General features: G+C 39.7%; 1 protein-coding gene and 1 long non-coding RNA gene across 9 annotated transcripts in view; one reads left to right on the forward strand and one right to left on the reverse strand.

Annotated features, from left to right (window-relative positions):
* Positions 1–21434, forward strand: part of LOC128136137 (adenomatous polyposis coli protein-like) — a 151108-nt gene that overhangs the window by 36432 nt on the left and 93242 nt on the right. For 7 of the 8 annotated variants that reach the window (XM_052775301.1, XM_052775300.1, XM_052775302.1 and 4 more), the window contains 2 exons: positions 10814–10898; positions 11848–12049. In XM_052775301.1, the coding sequence (XP_052631261.1) occupies positions 10814–10898; positions 11848–12049 (287 nt within the window). Of the gene's footprint in view, positions 1–10813; positions 10899–11847; positions 12050–21434 lie in introns of those variants that run through there. The other variant, XM_052775306.1, reaches the window with a different exon arrangement.
* Positions 13085–17577, reverse strand: LOC128136145 (uncharacterized). Its single transcript, XR_008233274.1, has 3 exons — positions 17091–17577; positions 15125–15433; positions 13085–13652 (listed from the first exon to the last, which is right to left on the reverse strand). It is a non-coding gene; the product is annotated as an uncharacterized LOC128136145 (long non-coding RNA).

Raw genomic sequence — 21434 nt, forward strand, 5'->3', positions numbered from 1 at the left:
CCTCCAGAAGAGGTTTATGCATTTAACTCTTTCTGTTCATTCCTTTTTCTCTGCTATAGGAGCAAAGATAAACCTCATATTTTGCTCTTTTATGCTGAAGTATGCTTGAATAGCTCTTGAGAAAAGTATTGACCAGTTTATGATTATATTTCTTACAGTGTATCCTAAACCTCACTAATTTTTTTTAGTGCAGTCTTCAAGCAGATATGTTAGAAGTGCCTTGTCCCTATTGTTGTTTGGACAATTTTAAACTAATGTTTTGGAGAACACTCCTGGAGAGAATACTTTTGTTTGTTTGTTTGTTTGGTTTGCAGCTGGCAGAAAAGGAAAAACAACTTTTTCAATTTTTTCATTATTTTTAAATATGAATCATGATGAGATGAAGTACTTTTGGTATCCCATTGTGTTAGCAACAAAAATATTTTATGTAGCTATATAAATTCCTTCTGGAAATTTAGGAAAGTCAAACTTTACCGGGAAAAGGTTGTCAGGTTTTTCAGCATCACTGATGAATATACTGTTTTAAGAAGAAAAAAATACATAAATTTATGACTAATACAACAGTCATTGAATAAAATTCTGTAGTTGAGACGAAAGAATACGGTATCTCTGCAGTGATTCAGCTTTGCTAGTCATGTTAATTTGGTTAAAAAGCATGACTATAATATATTAATGTTATATTTATATAATGTTTAGTGGTCTAGAAGAGCTCTAATATATGTTGTGGTAGTTGGCAAAGTTAAAAAAAAAAAAAATATTTTCAGATACTTATCTGTGGTGGGTTAACCTTGGCTGGCTGTCAGATCCCCACCCAGCTGCGCTCTCACTCCCTCTCCTCAACAGAATAGGGGGAGGAAATAAGATGAAAAAAAGCTCATGGGTTGAGATACTGTCACAGGCAAAATAGACTCAACTTAGGGAAAATTAATGTATTGCTATTTAAAAATAGAGTAGGCTGGTGAGAAACAAAAACTAAACCAGCTTTGCCCCCGCCCCTTTCTTCCCAGACTCAACTTCATTCCTTTATTCCTAACTCCTTTATCCCCCCCTTCCAGCACATGGGGAATGGGGGGCTGGGGTCAGTTCATAACTCTTCCTCTCTGCTGCTCCTTCCTCCTCATACTTTTCCACTGCTCCAGCATGGGCCCTTCCCATGGGCTGCAGCTTCCTTCACGGCATATCCACTTGCTCCAGCTGGGGTCCTCCACTAGCTGCAGGGATGAATCTGCTCTGGCACCTGGAGGGCCTCCTCCCCCTCCTTTTTCACTGACCTTGGTCTCTGTAGGATTGTTTCTCACACTCCCCCCCCACCCCCAACCCTCACTCCTCTCTCGCACACTACTGCACCAGTTTTTTTTACTCTTTCTTAAATATGTTTTCATAGAGGTGCCACCAGTATAGCATCGCTGATTGGTCCGGTTTTGGGCAGTGGTGGGTCTGTTGCAGAGATGACTGGAACCCTCCTTGTCTGGTATGGGGGCATCCCCTGGTGTCCTCTCACAGAGGCCACCCCTGCAGCTCCCTTGCTACCAAACCCTTGCCATGTAAACCCAATACATTATCACAAAGTAGCATTTTATTTTCAAACTCAAAGAGGAAAGGAAGATAGATTTTAATATAACATACTGGTGTGGAGATTTTTTTGTGGCAGCTATTTTAAAGTAAATCTTGTTTTGTGCAATTTTGAAGCTGATTTGCATTTTGCAATTTCTTCATTTGATAAGGTAAATTCAACATGAACTGGCTAATATTTGTCTAGTTGATTTCTTCTTTAGAATACTTGAGATTATAAAATTTAAATATGGATTTATTTTTTTTAAATACAAGAAGTTTGCTCACTTGTAGTCTTAAATACACATTCTAAAAACTCCTACTTCAGTGTTTATTTAACTGGTCATTGTATTAATATTTTCAGTAGTGTTTTCAATTTTTAATATTAAAAGTTCATATTAGTCCATAAAATATATCAAAATATGTGAGTTGTCTCTTTCTGGTCCAAACACTTTGGGAGCCAGTGATCTAACTTATGTATTTAGCTTTTTACTCTTTCAGATGCAATTTGTTATTGTCTTGTACAGGATGAATAGATGGAGAAGATCAACAAAAAAGATGCAAAAATGGCAAAAATTTTACCTAAATACACACTGAAATGAAAGCAATGTTTAAACTTTTGTTTTAGGGAAATCATGAGCTGCTTGTTTTGTATTTTTATAGTTATTTGGTTTTTAGAGTTCTTTTTTTAGCAGATCATTGCCTTCATAAAGTTTTAGTTTTAATAATTTTCTGTGGGATGTGGTTGTTTGGGGTTTTTTTGGTGTTTTTGTTTGTTTGTTTTTTGTTTTTTTTTTTACTTTGATGTCCAAGAATGGTTTCTTTTTGGTGTGGATAATGTTTGTGGATGCTAATTAGATGTTAGAGTAATAAACCTTGTGATGCTTTGTTATCTTGGATTGGAATGGATTTTGACTAAATACAAAAACAAATGCTCAGATGTTTTGAAGATTGTGAATATGTTTGTGCAATGTTAAGCAAAGATAAGATAATGTGGTTGGAAAAGAAATTATTTTAAGCCAGTAGAATATAATCTCCTAGATTTATTGTAGTATTGTATATGTTTCCTGTGGTTGATTAATTAGTAATTAAATTAGCGGTATTAAAGATAAAAAGTGTGCTAAAGATGATGTCATGGTGCCTTTCATCTTGTTTCTGTCATGCTGGATTTGTGAGAATGAGAAACCTTATTTCTTATTAGAACTGAGTGTGGTTTTTTTTTTTTAATTTATCATAAGTTGTAATTAACTTTTATTTTCTGTGCAAATTAACTTCCTATAATATCTTTTTATGACTATTTAAGGGGATGAACATACAAATCATAACAGGAATGACAGACTGACTAGCAATTTAGCAACTTAACAGAACAGTTAGAGTAGCCTGGTGGTTTCATTAAAAAGAAAATCTTAAAAAATTTAATACTAGCTTTGAATATTTTAGCATAAATTTGTTTATAAAAACAAAAATTGATGTTCAGAATGTTTCAGGAACAAACTGACTTGCAGTGTTTAGATACTCTGTCATACTTTTGGACATGAGATCTTTGTTAGCCTTGTATGAAAGTAGGACTTAATGGTCTATTTGCCTTGAGAACAGCGAATGCTGATCCTTTATACCAGGTTTTCCAGTGGCTGAATCACATCCTTTTTTAGAATTTTACCCTTGTAGGTACATAAGGTTTCAGATATTATTGGTACCCTTTATTCTTCTTGCCCAAACTTTAAAGTTTACTTTAACATGACTGCAGAGAAGAGTCTCTCTTTCAAAATTTGTGACTCCTTTTATCCAATACCTCCTTGATTAGGTAGGCAGGTGATCAGATTTTCTTTTAACTCACCTTCCCCATTTTATGGCCAGTCTCTTGCTTAGCCTGTTCAGTGTTTAAAAAAAAATCCCAACCTGCTTTATTCTGATCAGCTGTCTGTTTCTCCGATCATCAGTGTTTAATGGTCCTCATAATGCACAGAAAGATGACAGGAGATATTTTTGTATCTGGCATAAAATTTAGTTCATTATGTCATGATAAAATACAGCATATAATAATCCATGTGCATGCAAATCAGAATTTGAAGCCTGATGTTTTCAGAGATCCCTGATACATGGCAAAATTCATAAGCTATATATATGCACACATATACAGTGTATATTTATATATGAGATTCCTCAAGTAGATGGTAGATGCATGCGTTTAATGGAGACCCATTTTACTTTAAGGTACCAGAAAATTGAACAGTTTGTTGGGGATACTTACTGTGTCAAATAACAGTACTTTCCAATTTGTTTCCAAAGGAAGAGTGTTTTTAGCGTTGTCTTGCCTTTTCCCTTTTATCTTTGGAGAAAAGATTTTTTTAGTTGATATCACACACAGTAGAATGTTTCAGCAAGACATACAGAAATAATGTTTTTTGAAGAATGATGTTAAGATGTTGCAATATGAAAATAAAGCATTCAAGACATAAGAGAAATATTTATGTTAAATTAGATGTACTTGATCTGGAATTGCTATTATTGAATAGGCTACAGGTACTAAGCAAACTGTGGTGTAACTGAAATATTTATATTTGAATCTTGAATTTAGTATGCTAGGTATTTCTGTGTGTATTCTGTTACACATTAGAATATTAGTGTTGTTTCAAAACTGTCACTGGAAATCTAATTTCCATGTGTTCTGAGGTATCTGATATAATTTCTGCTAAGAAATGAAGTTAGATATAGCACAGTGGATTATAGTTTCTTGATGGACCAAAAACAATATAGTAAAATCTCCACAGTAATTGCAGACTTGGAGATTAGCGATATTTCTGTACTATAGAGGGAACATGTCTATCACCCTGTCTCAAATGTAAGTGTTAACAATAGAAATTTTAGAACAAAGGGATAAAATAGATGTAGTGAAATGTCAGAAGTAATATTAATCAAAGTGTTCTAAAGTAACTAGAGTATGAAATTGCTGTACTTTTAACTGTAATGTATAACCTGTTCTACCCTCTTCAGCAATTGGGAAAATCTAGGTATGACCCCTTTGGCTTTAAGAAAAAGCAGATTACAGCCTAAGAGAGAGAGAATTCCTTTACTAGAGTAATCATGAGATTTGGATAATGAAAATCATAGTCACCCAAATGATTTCCCTTCTGTCAACAGTCTCATCAGTTTGTCAGCCAGTCGCATTTTGTTTGTTTGTGATAGGTTCCCTCCTTGCAGCAATTCAAGCAAATATGACTTGTTAGCCAATGCTTCTTTTCTATATAATCCTCACTATTTCAATTTATTGCTTGAGATGAGAAATCTTCTAACTCTTTATGTACCCCCATACCTGAACTTCTCCGACAAGTTTTCACTTGCTTCCTTATATATTTCCTTTATTTGTTATCTGTTAAACATAAGGGTAATATACTGTCAAAATACAGAATTTATTCAGTTTAAAGTTTAGCATTCACATTCTTATTTTTGCCATTCCACCAAACAGATGTCTGCATTACCCAATTTATGCATATGTAATTTTCCTGCAAGAACTTTTACATATTTAAGTCCTTCTGGTTAAAACAACCACTTGTACTTGTCAAAGGTAAAGCTCTAAACCAGAACACAGTCTAATAATGGCATTGTTATCTAAACAGTGTTTCTACGGAAAAGAAATAACGGAGAGTTTTACATGTTGACTAAAACTAAAAAAGCATACACAGTTGAAAAAAAGAAGTGGAAAATTTTAAAAATAAAAGTTAAAACCTCAACTAATGAATTGTAGCAGAGAAAATTGAGAAACGTGATCTGGTATGCTGATGTTCAGCACTTGCTGTTACCTCATATTCAGAGGGAGCAGTCCTTAGTTACCTGGACATCATTCAGTCATGTAATTTGGTAACATAGGAAAAGGTGATAGTATTTTTGCTTAGCTGTTAATATTGGCTCTTGAAGCAAGAGGACTCATAATGTAATAAAGTATCCTGAACATGATCTTTGAAATAGCAGAACTGTCATGCAGAGAGGTGAGAAGATGACTTCTAAGAAGGAAGTGGGAAGAAAGGTTGGATGTTTGGGTTGGTTTTGTGGTGGTTTGGTTTTTTTTTTCCTGCATTCACAATGCTGTACTCAGGAGAAAGGGGTCCGCTAGCTATTTCTAAATTTATCTGAGTTGACAGTTCTTTCAGAAGCTTGAAATACTCCAAAGACCATTCTACATATCAACATTGCCCTTTTAGGCTTTTAAGCTAAGATTGCTGTCTGCAAATGCTATCTGACCTTATGTCAGATAATGTAGGAGCCCTTCAGGTTATTTGTTTGTCTGACTTTGCTGACAGGGCGTACGTTACATATAGAGATGGTTGTGCCCTATGGCTAATGAGAATGCCCTTGAATGTACTTAAAAGCACAAGCACAGCTGAGATTTCCTGAGTAGTGATTTTTATCATACCAGACTTGATCCTAAAGGCCATGTCTGTTTCAAAAGGTAGTATGCAGTGTGGTGGGTTGACCTTGGCTAGTTGCTAGATGCCTACCCAGCTGCTCTTTCACTCCTCTTCCTCCATGAGACAGGGGAATAAAATAGGATGAAAAAAGCTCATGGGTCAAGATAATGACAGGGAGATCACTTACCAATTACTGTCACGGGCAAAACAGACTTGACTTGGGAAAATTAATTAATTGCCAATTAAGAATAGAGTAGGCTGGTGAGTGTATTGAGTTTACATGGCAATGTTTTGATAGTGGGAGGGCTACAGGTGTGGCTTCTGTGAGAAGATGCCAGAAGCTTCCCCTATGTCCGATTGTCCTGGTTTCAGCTAGGATAGAGTTAATTGTCTTCCTAGTAGCTGGTATAGTGCTATGTTTTGGGTTCAGTATGAGAAGAATGTTGATAACACTGATGTTTTCAGTTGTTGCTAAGTAATGTTTAGACTAAAGTCAAGGATTTTTCAGCTTCTCATGCCCAGCCAGCAAGAAGGCTGGAGGGGCACAAGAAGTTGGCACAGGACACAGCCAGGGCAGCTGAACCAACAGGGTATTCCATACCATGTGACATCACATCTAGTATATAAACTGGGGGAAGTGGGGGTGGGGGATCGCCGCTTGGGGACTAACTGGGCGTCGGTTGGTGGGTGGTGAGCAATTGCATTGTGCATCACTTGTACATTCCAATCCTTTTATTATTACTGTTGTCATTTTATTAGTGTTATCATTATCATTATTAGTTTCTTCTTTTCTGTTCTATTAAACCGTTCTTATCTCAACCCACAAGTTTTACTTCTTTTCCCGATTTTCTCCCCCATCCCACTGGGTGGGGGGGAAGTGAGTGAGCAGCTGCATGGTGCTTAGTTGCTGGCTGGGGTTAAACCACGACAGCTCCTTACAAACTTCTGCCACGTGGGTCATGTGCATTGGACTTCATCTGGATCTTTGGGTAACTGTGCGTTGTCCAGGTCATAATAAATCGTCTCTAGCACGGCTAATTCCCTCAGCTACTGGATACCTCTCTCCATGGTGGTCCACTTGCCTGTTTGATGTATAACATCTTCCTTGAAAGGGGTAACTTTCCTTCACACTTGACAGGTGTCACCTCCAGAGGCTGAGGGCTTGTGTCCCTTTTCCAATTGCCTTGTCAATGCCACCTTCCCCAGCCATCCCAGCTGCTTGGCTTCCCTACCTTCTAATTCCAGGCTACTATCCCCATTGTCCCAGCATCAGAGCAGCCAGGTGATAATATGCTCACCTATACTACTACTGAAATCTTTTTGCATATCCCACAGCTCACTCAGGGATAGGGATCGGGTGATTACTTCTGGTTCTGCCTCTTCCTCCTGTTCTCGTGATGACCCTGGTTCATCTTCATCCTTCGCTAAGTGAACTGATTTTTTTGTATATTTCTTCTTGTGTATGAGGGTGACTGATACTGGCATAGGTTGGTTTTCTGGTTCAGTTGCAGTGCCTGTTGTTGTGGTTGGAGTGGCCGCAGTGCCTGTCGTTTTGTTGTTAGATCCAGAGACCTTCTCTTCCCCTTGAGGGTACTGAGTAGTGTTGAACAGGGCTTGATATGCATGGGCCAGGCCCCAGCACATTGCAGTAAGTTGTGTCTCCCTGGAATTGTCGGGGTGACAGCATACTTTTTCCAAATATTTTATCTATGTTTTCCAGATTCTGCACTTGTTCGAGGGTGAAGTTCCAAAACACAGGAGGTGCCCACCGCCTAGGCATTTGCCCATATGTCCTGGTTTCAGCTGGGATAGAGTTAACTGTCTTCCTAGTAGCTGGTACAGTGCTATGTTTTGAGTTCAGAGCGAAGAATGTTGATAACACTGATGTTTTCAGTTGTTGCTCAGTAGTGTTTAGACTAATGTCAAGGATTTTTCAGCTTCTCATGCCCAGCCAACAAGAAGGCTGGAGGGGCACAAGAAGTGGGGAGGGGACACAGGCAGGGCAGCTGACCCAAAGTGGCCAACGGTGTATTCCATCCCATGTGACGTCCCATCCAGTATAGGAACGGGGAAGTGGGGGGCAGGGATTCGCCGCTCGGGGACTGGCTGGATGTCGGTCGGCGGGTGGTGAGCAATTGCACTGCGCATCATTTGTACATTCCAATCCTTTCATTATTGCTGTTGTCATTTTATTAGTGTTATCATTATCATTATTAGTTTCTTCTTTTCTGTTCTATTAAACCGTTCTTATCTCAACCCACGGGTTTTGCTTCTTTTCCCGATTTTCTCCCCCATCCCACTGGGTGGGGGGGAATGAGTGAGCAGCTGCGTGGTGTTTAGTTGCTGGCTGGGGTTAAACCACGACACCATACTATCCCACACACCCTGCCACTCAATTATTCAGCCTCGGGGCAGATCTCAGGGTGATCTTCTTAAATAGTTCTTTAACCTTAAACAAGACCTGAACCACATTCAGGAACATGCTAGTTCCTAGCAGTAGGACCATGCTGGTTTCAACATCTGAAGGGTATTCAAATTTTTCAAAATTCTCAAATGCTATTGTAATTAGACTGGAGGAGAAGGGGAAGGGGAAGAAAGTTTTCTCGCCCATAGATTGGCTCTCTGAGGAGGAAAGGTAAAGGGTGTAATTATTAATAGTTTCCCACAGATGGGTCCTGAAGCATAGAGGTGACAACAATGCTGAGTACAAATACCGGCTTAGTCCCACGACCGATAATTTTATCATACCATAAGCCAGTGTTACGCAGTACATCAAAGCGAAAACCTTAATCCACCTCCCACGGATGATAAGCAGCAGCACAGGGACTATATACAGCAAGTGAGGTGATACATAACTAAACTCTTAAGATCGAGCGCCACAACTCTAAGAGCCAATAAATCGACATTGTGACCATCGACTATTTAACTAATATAATGAATGCTTGTAACAAATTCTTTTTGATACTCTCTGGCCAGATCTGTCATTATCTCAACCCTTCGTGCCCTATGTTGGGTGCCAAAAAGGACTGTCATGGTTTAACCCCAGCTGGCAACTAAGCACCACACAGCTGTTCACTCACTTCCCCCTCACCCAGTGGGATGGGGGAGAGAATCGGGGGGAAAAAAAAAAAGGTAAAACTTGTGGGTTGAGATAAGAACAGTTTAATGGAACAGAAAGAAAGAAAATAATAATGATAGTAATAACACTAATAAAATGACAGTAATACTTATAAAAGGATTGGAATATACAAAACAAGTGATGCACAATGCAATTGCTCACCAGTCGCCAACCGATGCCCAGTTAATCCCCGAGCAGCGATCCACCCCCCCAGGCCATCTCCCCCCAGTTTATATACTAGACATGATGTCACATGGTATGGAATACCCCTTTGGCCAGTTTGGGTCAGGTGTCCTGGCTGTGTCCCCTCCCAACTTCTTGTGCCCCTCCAGCCTTCTTGCTGGCAGGGCATGAGAAGCTGAAAAATCCTTGACTCTAGTCTAAATGCTACTTAGCAGCAACTGAAAACATCAGTGTGTTATCAACATTATTCTCATACTGAATCCGAGGCATAACACTATACCAGCTACTAGAATGAAAATTAACTCTATCCCAGCTTGAAACCAGAACAGAGCAAAATGCATTTAAAGTGTACATTCTATACAGGTTGCAGGAATTAATAACATTGATAGTAAGGCATGCTAGTTTCCTAAAAAACAGTGTTGTGGAGATTTTTATAATTACCGAAAATTAATTAGATATAAGGTCTGAACAGATGATGTACAATTCTAGGTATAGAGTCTGTATATGACAAGTATGGAATATCTGTCATTACTTAGAGTTTTTTCTTCACTACTGCTTCTAAAAATATTTTGGTTTCTATCATATGAAAAATCATATTTTAAATTATAATAAGGGCTTTTTGCCTTGTGGCCAGTCTTTTCAATTTATTCTTGCTATTGATATATCTGCTATTATGATATGGAAAAGGCGTTCACTATAACTTGCATTGAATTTTCCACCTCAGTTTAGGCCACTGAGCATTAGGACCTGGGGGCTTACAGGCCCCTTTTAATCTAGTATTCATTATTTCCTATGAATCTTTTTATGCATTAGAAGTATATTCCTTTAGCTGTATAATTTGATCATATGTAGTTTTGATAGCATGCTGGGATATTCTTAGCTTTGGCTGCATGAAGGAGTACTAAATCTTTACCTTATAGGCGTTATGGTAGTAGTAAGCAGAATAATATGACTCCATGAAGGAGCCCTAAATCTTTTCCTCATAGGCATGATAGTAGTAGTAAGAAAAATATGACCCGGCTGGCTTACAATGGTGGTAAGGCCTTGCAGGAAAAACAAAACACAACCAAAAACCTACAACAAAAAAAACCTGGAGAGTGATTCTTCTGATATCTTTGAGGTTCAAATAATGCAGTATTCAAGACACTTTAGTAACTTTTAGTTATGTAGCCAAATTTTATATTTACAAGACTAACTTTAGGAACACAGATTGAAGAAATTTGACTGTACTTTTTGCTTTCATTTCTCCATCTGTAAATTAGAGATAAGTGATATTCACTTTGAGAAGAACTTTTAAATAAGCTGATAAATTGTATTATCAGAGAAGATGAATTATTCAGTATAGACTTTACATTGTGACAGTGTTTGGGGAAATATTGTAGAACATATTTGATGGAAATTAAAGTTATGACACTTGATCACTGCTCACATTAAATATAGTTTACATCAGTGTCATAGTAGTTGTTGCATAAATGTGTACTTGAGGGCAGGATAAGATGTATTTATCTTGGTTTATTATTGTAAGGATTTCTTAATTATGCTTAATTTCTTATAGGAGGTGCTGAAACAGCTACAAGGAAGTATTGAAGATGAGACAATGGCATCTTCTGGACAAATTGACTTAATGGAACGACTTAAAGGTAAATTTAGAATTATGCTTTAAGTAGGTTCATTTGTTTCTTAGTTGTTGTTGCTTTAGGACAAAATTTTCCAACTCGGCTGCATCTTCTTTCCAGTGCTAACTTTAGAAGTTAGGCATAATCTTAGTGTCTGTTATTTTTTGCCAATTATTTTAAGACACATTTTCAAAAAAGAATGTGTTCTTATGTTGCTTTTGTGCTTTTGCTACTGCTACCCTAAGGCTTCATATGAATTGCATTTGATATATCTTACACTTTATTCACTTCATAAAAAAACTGGTTTTAATTGTTTAAATTAGTGGTAGATTAGTTCAAAAAATTTTCTGAACTCATTTACATGCCCTGCCCTTTCCCTGTCACATTACTAGAACTGTATTTGTTATGCTGAAAATTGACGCCTCCTTCCCTAGAGCATGTGGCAGAATGTGTACCCATCCTGTTATATACGATGTGCAGAGCAAGCTCAGATTAGTGACTCCCTGCATACATCTGTTATCCCTATCATAGAACCAGAAATATTGTAGAAGATGTCTACATTTAGGCCCCTATGGTGGAAGCGCTTATCCTTTACATGATGGTGGAACATCTGTGGGATCCCTGAGAAAGAGGCTATTAGGAAGTGGGACACAAGAGCAATTAATATGATATTTATGCCACACGCTGCCCGTTTTTTAAGAAAGGCGGGCATACTGGCGTCGTGATACTGTTCTGGTTGGCAGGATTGTAGTTTGGGCATCTCTTCATTTAGAGGATTAGTATTCTCTAACTGTACCATTAAGATTGGTTTTGTTCACATTATGTTCTGTGTATCCTAAAGCAAAATGTTTTAATTGTTTCCATCAAAAAAGTCATAGATTTGTTCATGAAGTATGAAAATAAGATAGAAATGATCTTTTAGATTTGTGCTGCTCAATTTCAGCTCTGCAAATGTTTGCTCTTTATTGTCCAGAACTGAACTTGGAAAGTAGTAACTTCCCTGGAGTGAAGTTAAGGCCAAAGGTGTCTATGCGTTCATATGGGAGCTGGGAAGGGTCTGTGTCAAGCCCTTCAGAAGAGTGCAGTCCTGTTCCTGTAGGATCATTTCCAAGAAGAGGATTTATGAATGGAAGCAAAGAAAGCACTGGTTATTTAGAAGAGCTAGAAAGAGAGAGGTAAACTTCTTCATTTATTCATTCAGTATTCATTGACTTCTAATTTTAACATGAAAATTTACTAACATATCTAATATTTAGCTATCATGCATATGATTTTGGTCAGTGGTATACTTACCCTACCAGGGAAGGAAACCAGGAATATACATTAGATTTAAATATGCAAAACCATCAGAAATCCTAAAACACAATATAGCTTCTGCATATATATATTTCATTGTTACTGTTTTTTTGCTGAAGGTTATTTTATCAGCAGATTTTCAGCACCTTAAATATTTTTTGGAGGTGGGGGGTGGAGCATCCCAAACACCTCCATATCTCCTCACCACTGTTGGTAAGTGCTGAAACTGTAGCAATGTGATGGTGCAGTCTTTCTCTTGTTTGAAAATGGTTATGGCTACCATAGGTGGTTGATTGGTTAATTAATATTAGGAGTCGTTTACCTAGTGATTCTTTTCTCTTAACAAAAATGACTGCTAAGCAAAGGCATCTTGAGATGTCATCCCCATATGATGTTTTGCCTGTTGGTAAAACCATAGACTTTTTTTTTTTTTTTGGAAGGTAATATGAAGAACATACATCTAGGGCATATTGCAAAGTTGTCCCACAATATCAATCAATTGTGAAGGAAATGCAAAGTAAGAGACATGCAGCTGTTTCCATTGAAGGCTGCTTTATATCCTAAAATGAATCTGACTGAGATCTCAGACATTTTCAGGGGCCTCTCTGCAAGACAGGGGTTTCTAAAGATTTGGGCATTAAAAGCTACTTGATGGATGGGATGTGTGGTGGGTTGAACTTGGCTGGCTGCCAGGTGCCCACCCAGCTGCTCTCCCACTCCCTCTCCTCAACAGGACAGGGGGAGAAAATATGATGAAAAAGCTCGTGAGTCAAGATAAGGACAGGGAGATCACTCACCCATTATCGTCACGGGCAAACCAGACTCCGCTTGGGGAAAATCAATTTATTTTACTGCCAATTAATGACAGTGTAGGATAGTGACAAAAAAAACCAAAACTAAAAACACCTTCCCCCCACCCCTCCCTTCTTCCTGGGCTCACCTTCACTCCCAACTTCTCTATCTCCTCCCCCCACTTCAAGTGGTGCAGGGGGATGGGGAATGAGGGTTGCGGTCAGATCATAACACTTCGTCTCTGCCACTCCTTCTTCCTCACGCTGTTCCCCTCCTCCAGCATGGGGTCTCTCCCATGGGACACAGTCCTTCACAAACTGCTCCAGCATGGGCCCTTTTCCAAGGGATACAGTTCTTCAGGAACAGACTGCTCCAGCGTGGGTCCCCCACAGGGTCACAAGTCCTGCCAGAAAACCTGCTCCAACGTGGGCTCCTTTCCACAGGCCACAGTTCCTGCCAGGAGCCTGCTCCAGTGCGGGCTCTCCATGGGCTGCAGCTTCCTTCAGGGCATATCTGCCTGCTGTGGTGTGGGGTCCTCCATGGGCTGCAGGTGGATACCTGCTCTGATGTGGTCCTCCATGGGCTGCAGGGGACAACCTGCTTCACCATGGTCTTTTCCACAGGCTGCAGGGGAATCTCTGCTCCAGCACCTGGAGCACCTCCTCCCACTCCTTCTCTGACCTTGGTGACCTGCAGGGTTGTTTCTGTCACATTTTCTCACTCCTCTCTCTCACAGCTGCTGCACAGCATTTTTTTTACCCTTTCTTAAATATGTTATCACAGAGGCACTACCAATATTGCTGATTGGCTCAGCTTTGGCCAGCGCTGGGTCTGTCTTGGAGCCGGCTGTAACCATAATACAAAAGCTTGGTGGGTAGCACTTTAGAAACCCCTGCTCTAAAGGGCCTTTCCTGGTGTTTAGTAAAACTTTTGCAATCAAAGGCTGAAAGGAGTACACTTTTCCACTAAGGTACTATGTCTAGGTCCCTTTCTTTCGGTCCTATCAATAAAATTGAAGCAGTTTCCCATGAGTCTGTTCTGATCCTCATCTAGTAGACACTCCATTTTTTCATTTTCCTAGTCAGGATCACTAGTCATGTTTTATTCCTCTCATAAAATCTAGGTTTATGAAGGGTTGTATGAGAATATTTTCCCTTAATTTAGGAATCTCTTCCACTTGCTCATTCCAGTCTTTAAGAATCTAATGTGTCTGCCATTTGAACTAATGGCTATCTTCCTTTCTAGTTTTCCATTGAAATGGTCTTTCTTTGTAGTGCCTAGAGTATTAGCAAGATTAATGGAACAGAGTTTTCCGTGTATGGTATTTCATAGGGGCAGGGCACCTTGGTTCTTATTCAGAGTAAGAGCATCTTTCCAGTGCTGTATTCTACCACATGATAGTAAAATCTTTAAGTGTACTTGGGGCTTTCAGTTAAGCTTCAAATGAACTCCAGGTCACTCAGAACAAGGAGTATTAATTTATAGCAACTGGAGTTCTTCAATGTGGTTAGTATATCTGTTTTATGATCTGTGATCCTTTCCCACTATTGTGGATTCTAAGGTGACAGTTTTTTTGAATGTTTTTCTCAATGATAATGACAGCTTAAGCAGTGAACTGATCTTTGTTTAAAATAACCCTGGGAAAAAAAGGGAGAGGGATATTTTAATTTGAGATGAGTTCGCTGATCTGTTTATGAAACACTACACAAGCAGTGTTACTGTCACAATTGAGGGGGTGAAGATTTGTGCTGCTGAGAAAATGATCTGTAGAGACATGGTCACATAACATCTGGCTTCATTATTAGTGTCCAGTAACAAAGCACCACGCAGCCACTCACTCACTTCCCCCCACCCCGGCCACAGTAGGATGAGGAGAAAATATAAAGAAAGGCTCGTGGGTCGAGATAAGGACTGGGAGGGATCACTCACCACTTATGGTCACGGGCAAGAGACAGGCTCAACTTGGGGAAGAAACAAAAGCAATTTAATTTACTACAAATCAAATAAAAAACAAGGATATTAGGAAGTAAAACCAAACCTTAGAACACCTTCCCCCCACCCCTCCCTCCTTCCTGCCTCAACTCCACTCCCGGTTTTCTCTACCTCCTCCCCCCAGCTGCGCAGGGGAACAGGGGATGGGGGTTGGGGTCAGCTCACCACACCTTGTCTCTGCCGCTCCTTCCTCCTCAGAGGGAGGACTCCTCAGTCTTCCCCTGCTCCACCGTGGGGTCCCTCCCACAGGAGACAGTCCTTCATGAACTTCTCCAACGTGAGTCCTTTCCGCGGGCTGCAGTTCCTCACAAACTTACCTGGTGTGGGTCCTTTCCGCGGGCTTCAGTTCTTCCTGAACTTCCCTGGCGTGGGTCCTTTCCGTGGGCCGATCTTCAGTCAAAAAACTGCTCCAGCACGGGCTTTCCCATGGAGTCATGGCCATCTTCCGGGGCATCTGCTCCACCGTTCACCTCCATGTGCTGCAGGGGGACAGCCTGCCGTCTCACCATGGGCTGCAGGAGCATCAACCTCCTCAGGCGCCCCTCCTCCCCCTCCTTCCTCACTGACCTCGGTATCTGCATAGGTGTTCCTCTCACATTCCAATCCCCCTACTCACTACCGGTTCCCCTTCTTAAATCTGTTCTCCCAGAGGCGCTACCACTGTCACCGATTGGGTCGGCCTGGGCCAGAGGCGGGTCTGACTTGGAGCCAGGGAAGCTTCTAGCAGCTTCTCACAGGAGCCACCCCTGCGGCCCCTCCCCCACTACCAAAAAAAAAACCCCTGCCACACAAACCCATAACAATTAGTGAAATGATTAATAATCAAAAATGCCCTATTCATTACGCTGTTTGAGGGGACACATAAGAACACTTCAGGCATCAGCATGGACCCTGAATAGCCAAAAGAATCAGAATTTGAGGGTGGGGGACACAGGACAGTGCACGTGGAATCACTAATTTCTGAAAGGAAAAGTAACCACTTATTTTCCTGTGCTCTGTGTTTAAATTTGTTTGGCATGTTTAGTAAGTTTCCGTGTTTCTAAACATATTTAACAAATATTTATTTTCTAGTAGATTTTGTTGTTTGTATTAAAACAGACTTTCAAAGAACTCATGGAATTTGCAAATCTCAATATTAAAACAATTCGGAAAGAAAACTAACATTTTTCAGAGACCTGAAATGGGAACATTTCCACCCAGGAATCTAATACATTGGCACAAAACATGCTGCTTGTGGGCAAGAGTGTTTGGATGAGGACCAAGTCATTTATTAACTGTGTGTGAATTTAGCAAATTCACTAGATGTTTACCTTGGCCAAAATGATCTTCTTAAGGGAAAAAAAAAATGGATTCAGTTACCAGAATAAATTATGAAATTGTCTACATATTTCTCTTTTGCTCATCTCCCCTCTAGTTCCAAAGTGCTTAAGGGGGGAAAGAGGGTGTATGTGTTTAGGTTACCAGTTTAGAATAGAATTCCTATTAAATGTACCCTGCTTTCTCTCTGGCTAGTTCCAGATGTATTTGGTTTTACTGAATTACTGAAGCACGTACCTAAAAAATTTTAATAGTATTTTCTGTAGAAACAGCTAACATATCCTCCAAATTTCCTATCTCAATCAATAATTATTTTTTTTTTATGCAGACAATTCTGTTTCATTTTCCTATTTTATGTATTGCTTGGTTGAAAGAGAATTGTACCTGTTTTGCCTCTGGTGTTGAGCAAAAGCTACTGTTTGAAATATCGGTAGCTTTGAGAATAATTTTCAGGAATTGCTACCTTATCAAGGTTTTGTCATTTTATGGCATACCATTGGAAGTGAAATTATAATTGTAATTATGTAACGTAAGTAGAGTAGCATATATTTTGTTACCCTTCTTACTGGGAATAACATTGACATATTTATCCAAAAAATATTTCCAAAAGAAGAAACCACTTCTCTGTGATCCTGCATTTATTCAGCTTTACTTAATGTTGGGAACTTCAAAAAAACCTCACAAAACCCCACAAAAACCAAACCACCACCCCCACACACATTAGACAAGTCTTTCGAAATACTCATCCTGCAGAAAAGCAGTTCAAATTGAAAACCTTTTTTTCCCCATAAAAGCGTGATAATGTTCAAAAAAACTTACTTCATTTGCCTTGCTGCATTCTCACTGAACTTGGCAGTGTATGGCTGTCGTGGTTTCAGCCCAGCCAGTAACAAAGGACCACGCAGCCACTTGCTCACTCCTCCCGCCCCCCTCCGGTGGGATGGGGAGGAGAATCAGAAAGGATAAAGAAAAAAAAAAAACGGAACCTCGTGGGTTGAGATAAGGACAATTTACTGGGACAACGCAAAAAAGGAAGTTACAACAACAAGGGTACTGATAAAAGAATATACAAAACGAGTGATGCACAGTGCAACTGCTCACCACCTGGAACCCGATGCTCCGCCACTTCCCCCGCCAAAAGCCCCCCCCAGCCTGCTCCCCATTTATATACTGAGCATGATGTCACATGGTATGGAATAGCTCCTTGGCTAGTTCAGGTCAGCTGTCCCGGCTGTGCCCCCCCCTCCCAGGTTCCTGTGAAAATTAACTCTATCCCAGCTGAACCCAGGACAATGGCAGACATAATATTCTGTGTTAAAGAATTTTCAGTCATGGGTTTCTCTAGGTTTGCTTTATTAACAACTCAGAGTTGGGCCACCACGCCACCACCACAGTGAATGGCGATGGATAACTCAAAAACGCCTTCTATATATACGATTTTACAAAACAATATGCAATTGATGATTTGTCAAAAGAAGTTCTTGGTGTTCTTGGTGTTTTTCCACGAACTCTCAGTTCTCTATTCTCCAGTGGTTTCAAAAGTCCAATACATTTTCCTGTCTCAACTTGTCTTGTCCTGGTTCTTCTGAAGTTAGTGGTTGTAGGCAGAAGGTCTCTGGTCACCACAGTCACTTATTTTCTTACACATCAAAGATTACCTTTGAATTTCTGAAAATCACTCAGGTTGTTTTAATTCATCTTACTCTAAAGTTAATCACTTATCTATTCTTATGTCCTAGGTCTAAGATGTATGATCCTTCTTCTGTTGATTCAGCTTGACTGGGTTTTAAGCCAGCCATGGTGAGGGCTACACAAGGGACAAATAAGCAGCTTATGCATATTGTTTTATAAGCACCTGCATTCTATTAATCACATCTAAAACAATCTCTAATCATTAGTTATATGTCTGATATGAATAGTCTTAGAAACAATGAGGCTTAAGGCCTAGTTCCCTTTACATTCTGCTATTGTGAAAGTACTGATATAAACAATCTTGGGGTGTAAAAAGATGGAATAACTGCATTAGGTTTTTCCATCAAAATTTTTCTTTGATCAGTAACAGCTCTTCCACCTTAAACTGTCTTCTAACCTCAAAATCATGATCCACAATGATCAGCAACAGATGAGAATAATCTGATTCATACCTTTATAAAAAGCATTTGCAAATAAAAATACTTTTTATAAGGATTGAATTAATTATACATTTGCAAATTTAATTTCATAAACTGGACAGACCCAATGCATGGACACACAGGGAGGAGGAAAAAAGGGAAGCTGTTGTTAGGAAAATCTCATTGCCTAACTATTGTACCAATTAGTCTTTATAGTATGAAATTGTATGAACTTTCTTAAGATATATATAGTTTACATTGTATACTGCATAGTCATGGTTAAGTCAGCGTGACTAAAGGAACCCCAGCTCATTGCAAGGAGGAGGATGACAGCGCCCACCCTGAAGAATGAAGGATACCCCTGGACTACCGAGATAACGCCAGCATCCTAGCCCCTCTAACACCTCTGTGAAGCCCTCCCATTATCTGGCATCGTAGATAAGTAACTGTAGCAAGACTGACTCCAGGGACGTCTAGATCAAGAAAGAAGCAAGTGGATGATGATGCTGTAGAATTATAGTTGCTTTGCAAAACAGTAGTATGTGTGTGTTAAGTAGTGATTGGTCAAATCATGTTGTATCTGAACGCTTGAAAGGTATAAGAACCCTGTATAAAACTGCATTTGGTGTGCCTCAGTTTGAATGGGACACCTCAGGCGCATGAATAAAAGAATTACTCTTGTAATTCTATACTTTGCATCCTAGCCTCTCTCCTTGGTCAGCACAGCCAGTTGTGAAATTTTCGTGACACTGTGCAGAATGCCTGCGTGTACAGAAATCAGGCAGCCAGGGTATGTGTTAGAGGTTTGGGAAGTTGGGAGGCAAAAAGAGGGACTCTCTCACAGACTTTCCCTGAGCAGAATCTGTTAGCATTTCATTCAGTCTGACTAATGTGTCCCAACAACAGGGTTACAGTCCTTGACTTAGGAAATTCCTGCCCAGACCCATCCTTGTGACTGAGGAATTCCAGTTATTCTGTAATTCTGCTATTGTTACCTGCAACAGTAGGGTAATTGTAGTTCGTTTGTTTTCACTGGTTTTTGATTGTAAACCCATCTGGTATAATAGCTGTCCAAGTAAGCAACTTAATGTGTGGTCTTGATATTCTTTATTTAAAAACAAACAAAAAAACCAAAACAACTCCACAGTTCTGTTTCAACATAGCTCTCGAAAGTTCTGTTACTCTGTATTTAAAAGCATTCAGCACTCTTAGGTTTGTGTAGTTTTTCTTAGATGTGTGTAGTTTTTCAGTCTTTTGCAGCTAAAGTGAGGGAGAACAGCTTGAAAACTGAATTGTTAGTATAACACTATGGTTTTCCTTAACCTCCTTCATAGGAAACGTAGCTGTCATTAAGAATGTGATTCAATAGAATAGGCAATGCCAGTTACTTCTTTATACATCTGAATTTTTACAAGAATTCTATTTTTTTCCTTTCCAAGATGTATCAAAACCTGTCAGTATTATTCTCAGTTCTGTCTGTGTGTCCTTGAAAAAAATTAGGGGTATTAGTTTAGCAGTAACTAATATAAACTAGATCCTGGAAATTTTAACTTTCCATTTGACCAATGTTCAGGTTACTTGCTTTGGGTATGGAATATTAAAGCTTAAGACACTAAAACTAATTTGAAATATTTTTGTATTGGGTCTGGCTGAGATGGAGTTAATTCTCCCCATAGCAGCCCTCATAGTGCTGTGCTCTGCATTGGTAGCTAGAAAGGTGTTGATAACACACCAGTGTTTTGGCTACTGCTGAGCAGTGCTGGCACAGCATCAAGGCTGTCTCTCCAACATTTTTGCCCCCCCTCACTGGCAGGCTGGGGCTGGGCAAGATCTTGGGAGGGGACATAACCAGGACAGCTGACCTAAACTAACCAGACAGATATTCCATACCATATGATGTCAGCTCAGCTATTGCCGCACTTTCTCCGCTGCGACAATCTAGGGAAAACGACGCATCGCCAGGGACTCGCCCTGGGGAGAAAACGGACCAACACAGATACTGTGGATCAAATGGTTTCTCCGTTTATTAACTGCGCAATACTCGGTTATATATGTTTCTAATATCTACTCACACATAAGCCATTTGTTGATTGGTTAACATGTGCCGTTCACGCGCTTAAACAATAGTCTAATTGGATAAAGTCTTCTGATCACGCGAATAGTTCCTCCACCTGCATGCTGTCTTGCACCCTGTCTTTGGTCACGTTGCCCTCCTGTTATCAGTCACGTACGCCCGACCTTGTTCTACTTTTGTGCTTACTTCAACAAACTTATAACAAAGAACAGTAGTGTCTTGTGCTAGCAAACAGAGAATAACAGTTGTGCCTTACGCAGTTTCCCTCGTTCTCCCACAAGTTCTCCCACAATTCTCCCACAATTCCCCCTCCCTAAGCTCATCTAAACAGTTTCGCTTGCAATAGGTGAGTACAATACATAAGCGTGCATAGTTTGTTTAACTATTCTATCTAACATACTTTTCAAAAGCGCCAAAGCACAGGGAATGATCATACAGACAATGGCCAAAACACACAGACCTCCAATGATGGAGAAACCCCATTTTTTCAACCAGCCAAAGCAATCCTCAGGAATACCTGAAATCCCTACCACTTTTACGGCATCTTGGAGTTGTCGAATGATCTCGGCTTGTTGCCTGATGGTTTTCAGCGTCTCGGTGTTGTTTGTAAAGTCTAAACAACAAAATTCTGGAAAAAGGGTGTTGTTTTGTTTGCATCCTACCTCAAATTGAGCCAGTAGAAAATCTATGGGTGGAAGTACTGCTTGTAATTGATTTGTTGTCATTTCCTGAAGCGCTGTTAATGCGTCGATGGCTCGAGCAGTGGCATTTCCTTGTTTTAAAACCAAACAGGCTAAAGCTTGAATATTCATTCTGTTTATCCAAGGTCCTACTGGAGTAACCAATGAGAGTGTCAAGTATAAAAAATCAGTGGGTAAACGGACGTTGGGGTCACAAGAGCTGTCCAACTTCTTTACCTGTACAGTTCTTTTTTCTCGACGTGTCACGTTGATTAATTGTGCTTCTGTAGGTGCCCAG

Source organism: Harpia harpyja, chromosome W (genome assembly GCF_026419915.1).
Source record: "Harpia harpyja isolate bHarHar1 chromosome W, bHarHar1 primary haplotype, whole genome shotgun sequence".
Taxonomy (NCBI): domain Eukaryota; kingdom Metazoa; phylum Chordata; class Aves; order Accipitriformes; family Accipitridae; genus Harpia; species Harpia harpyja.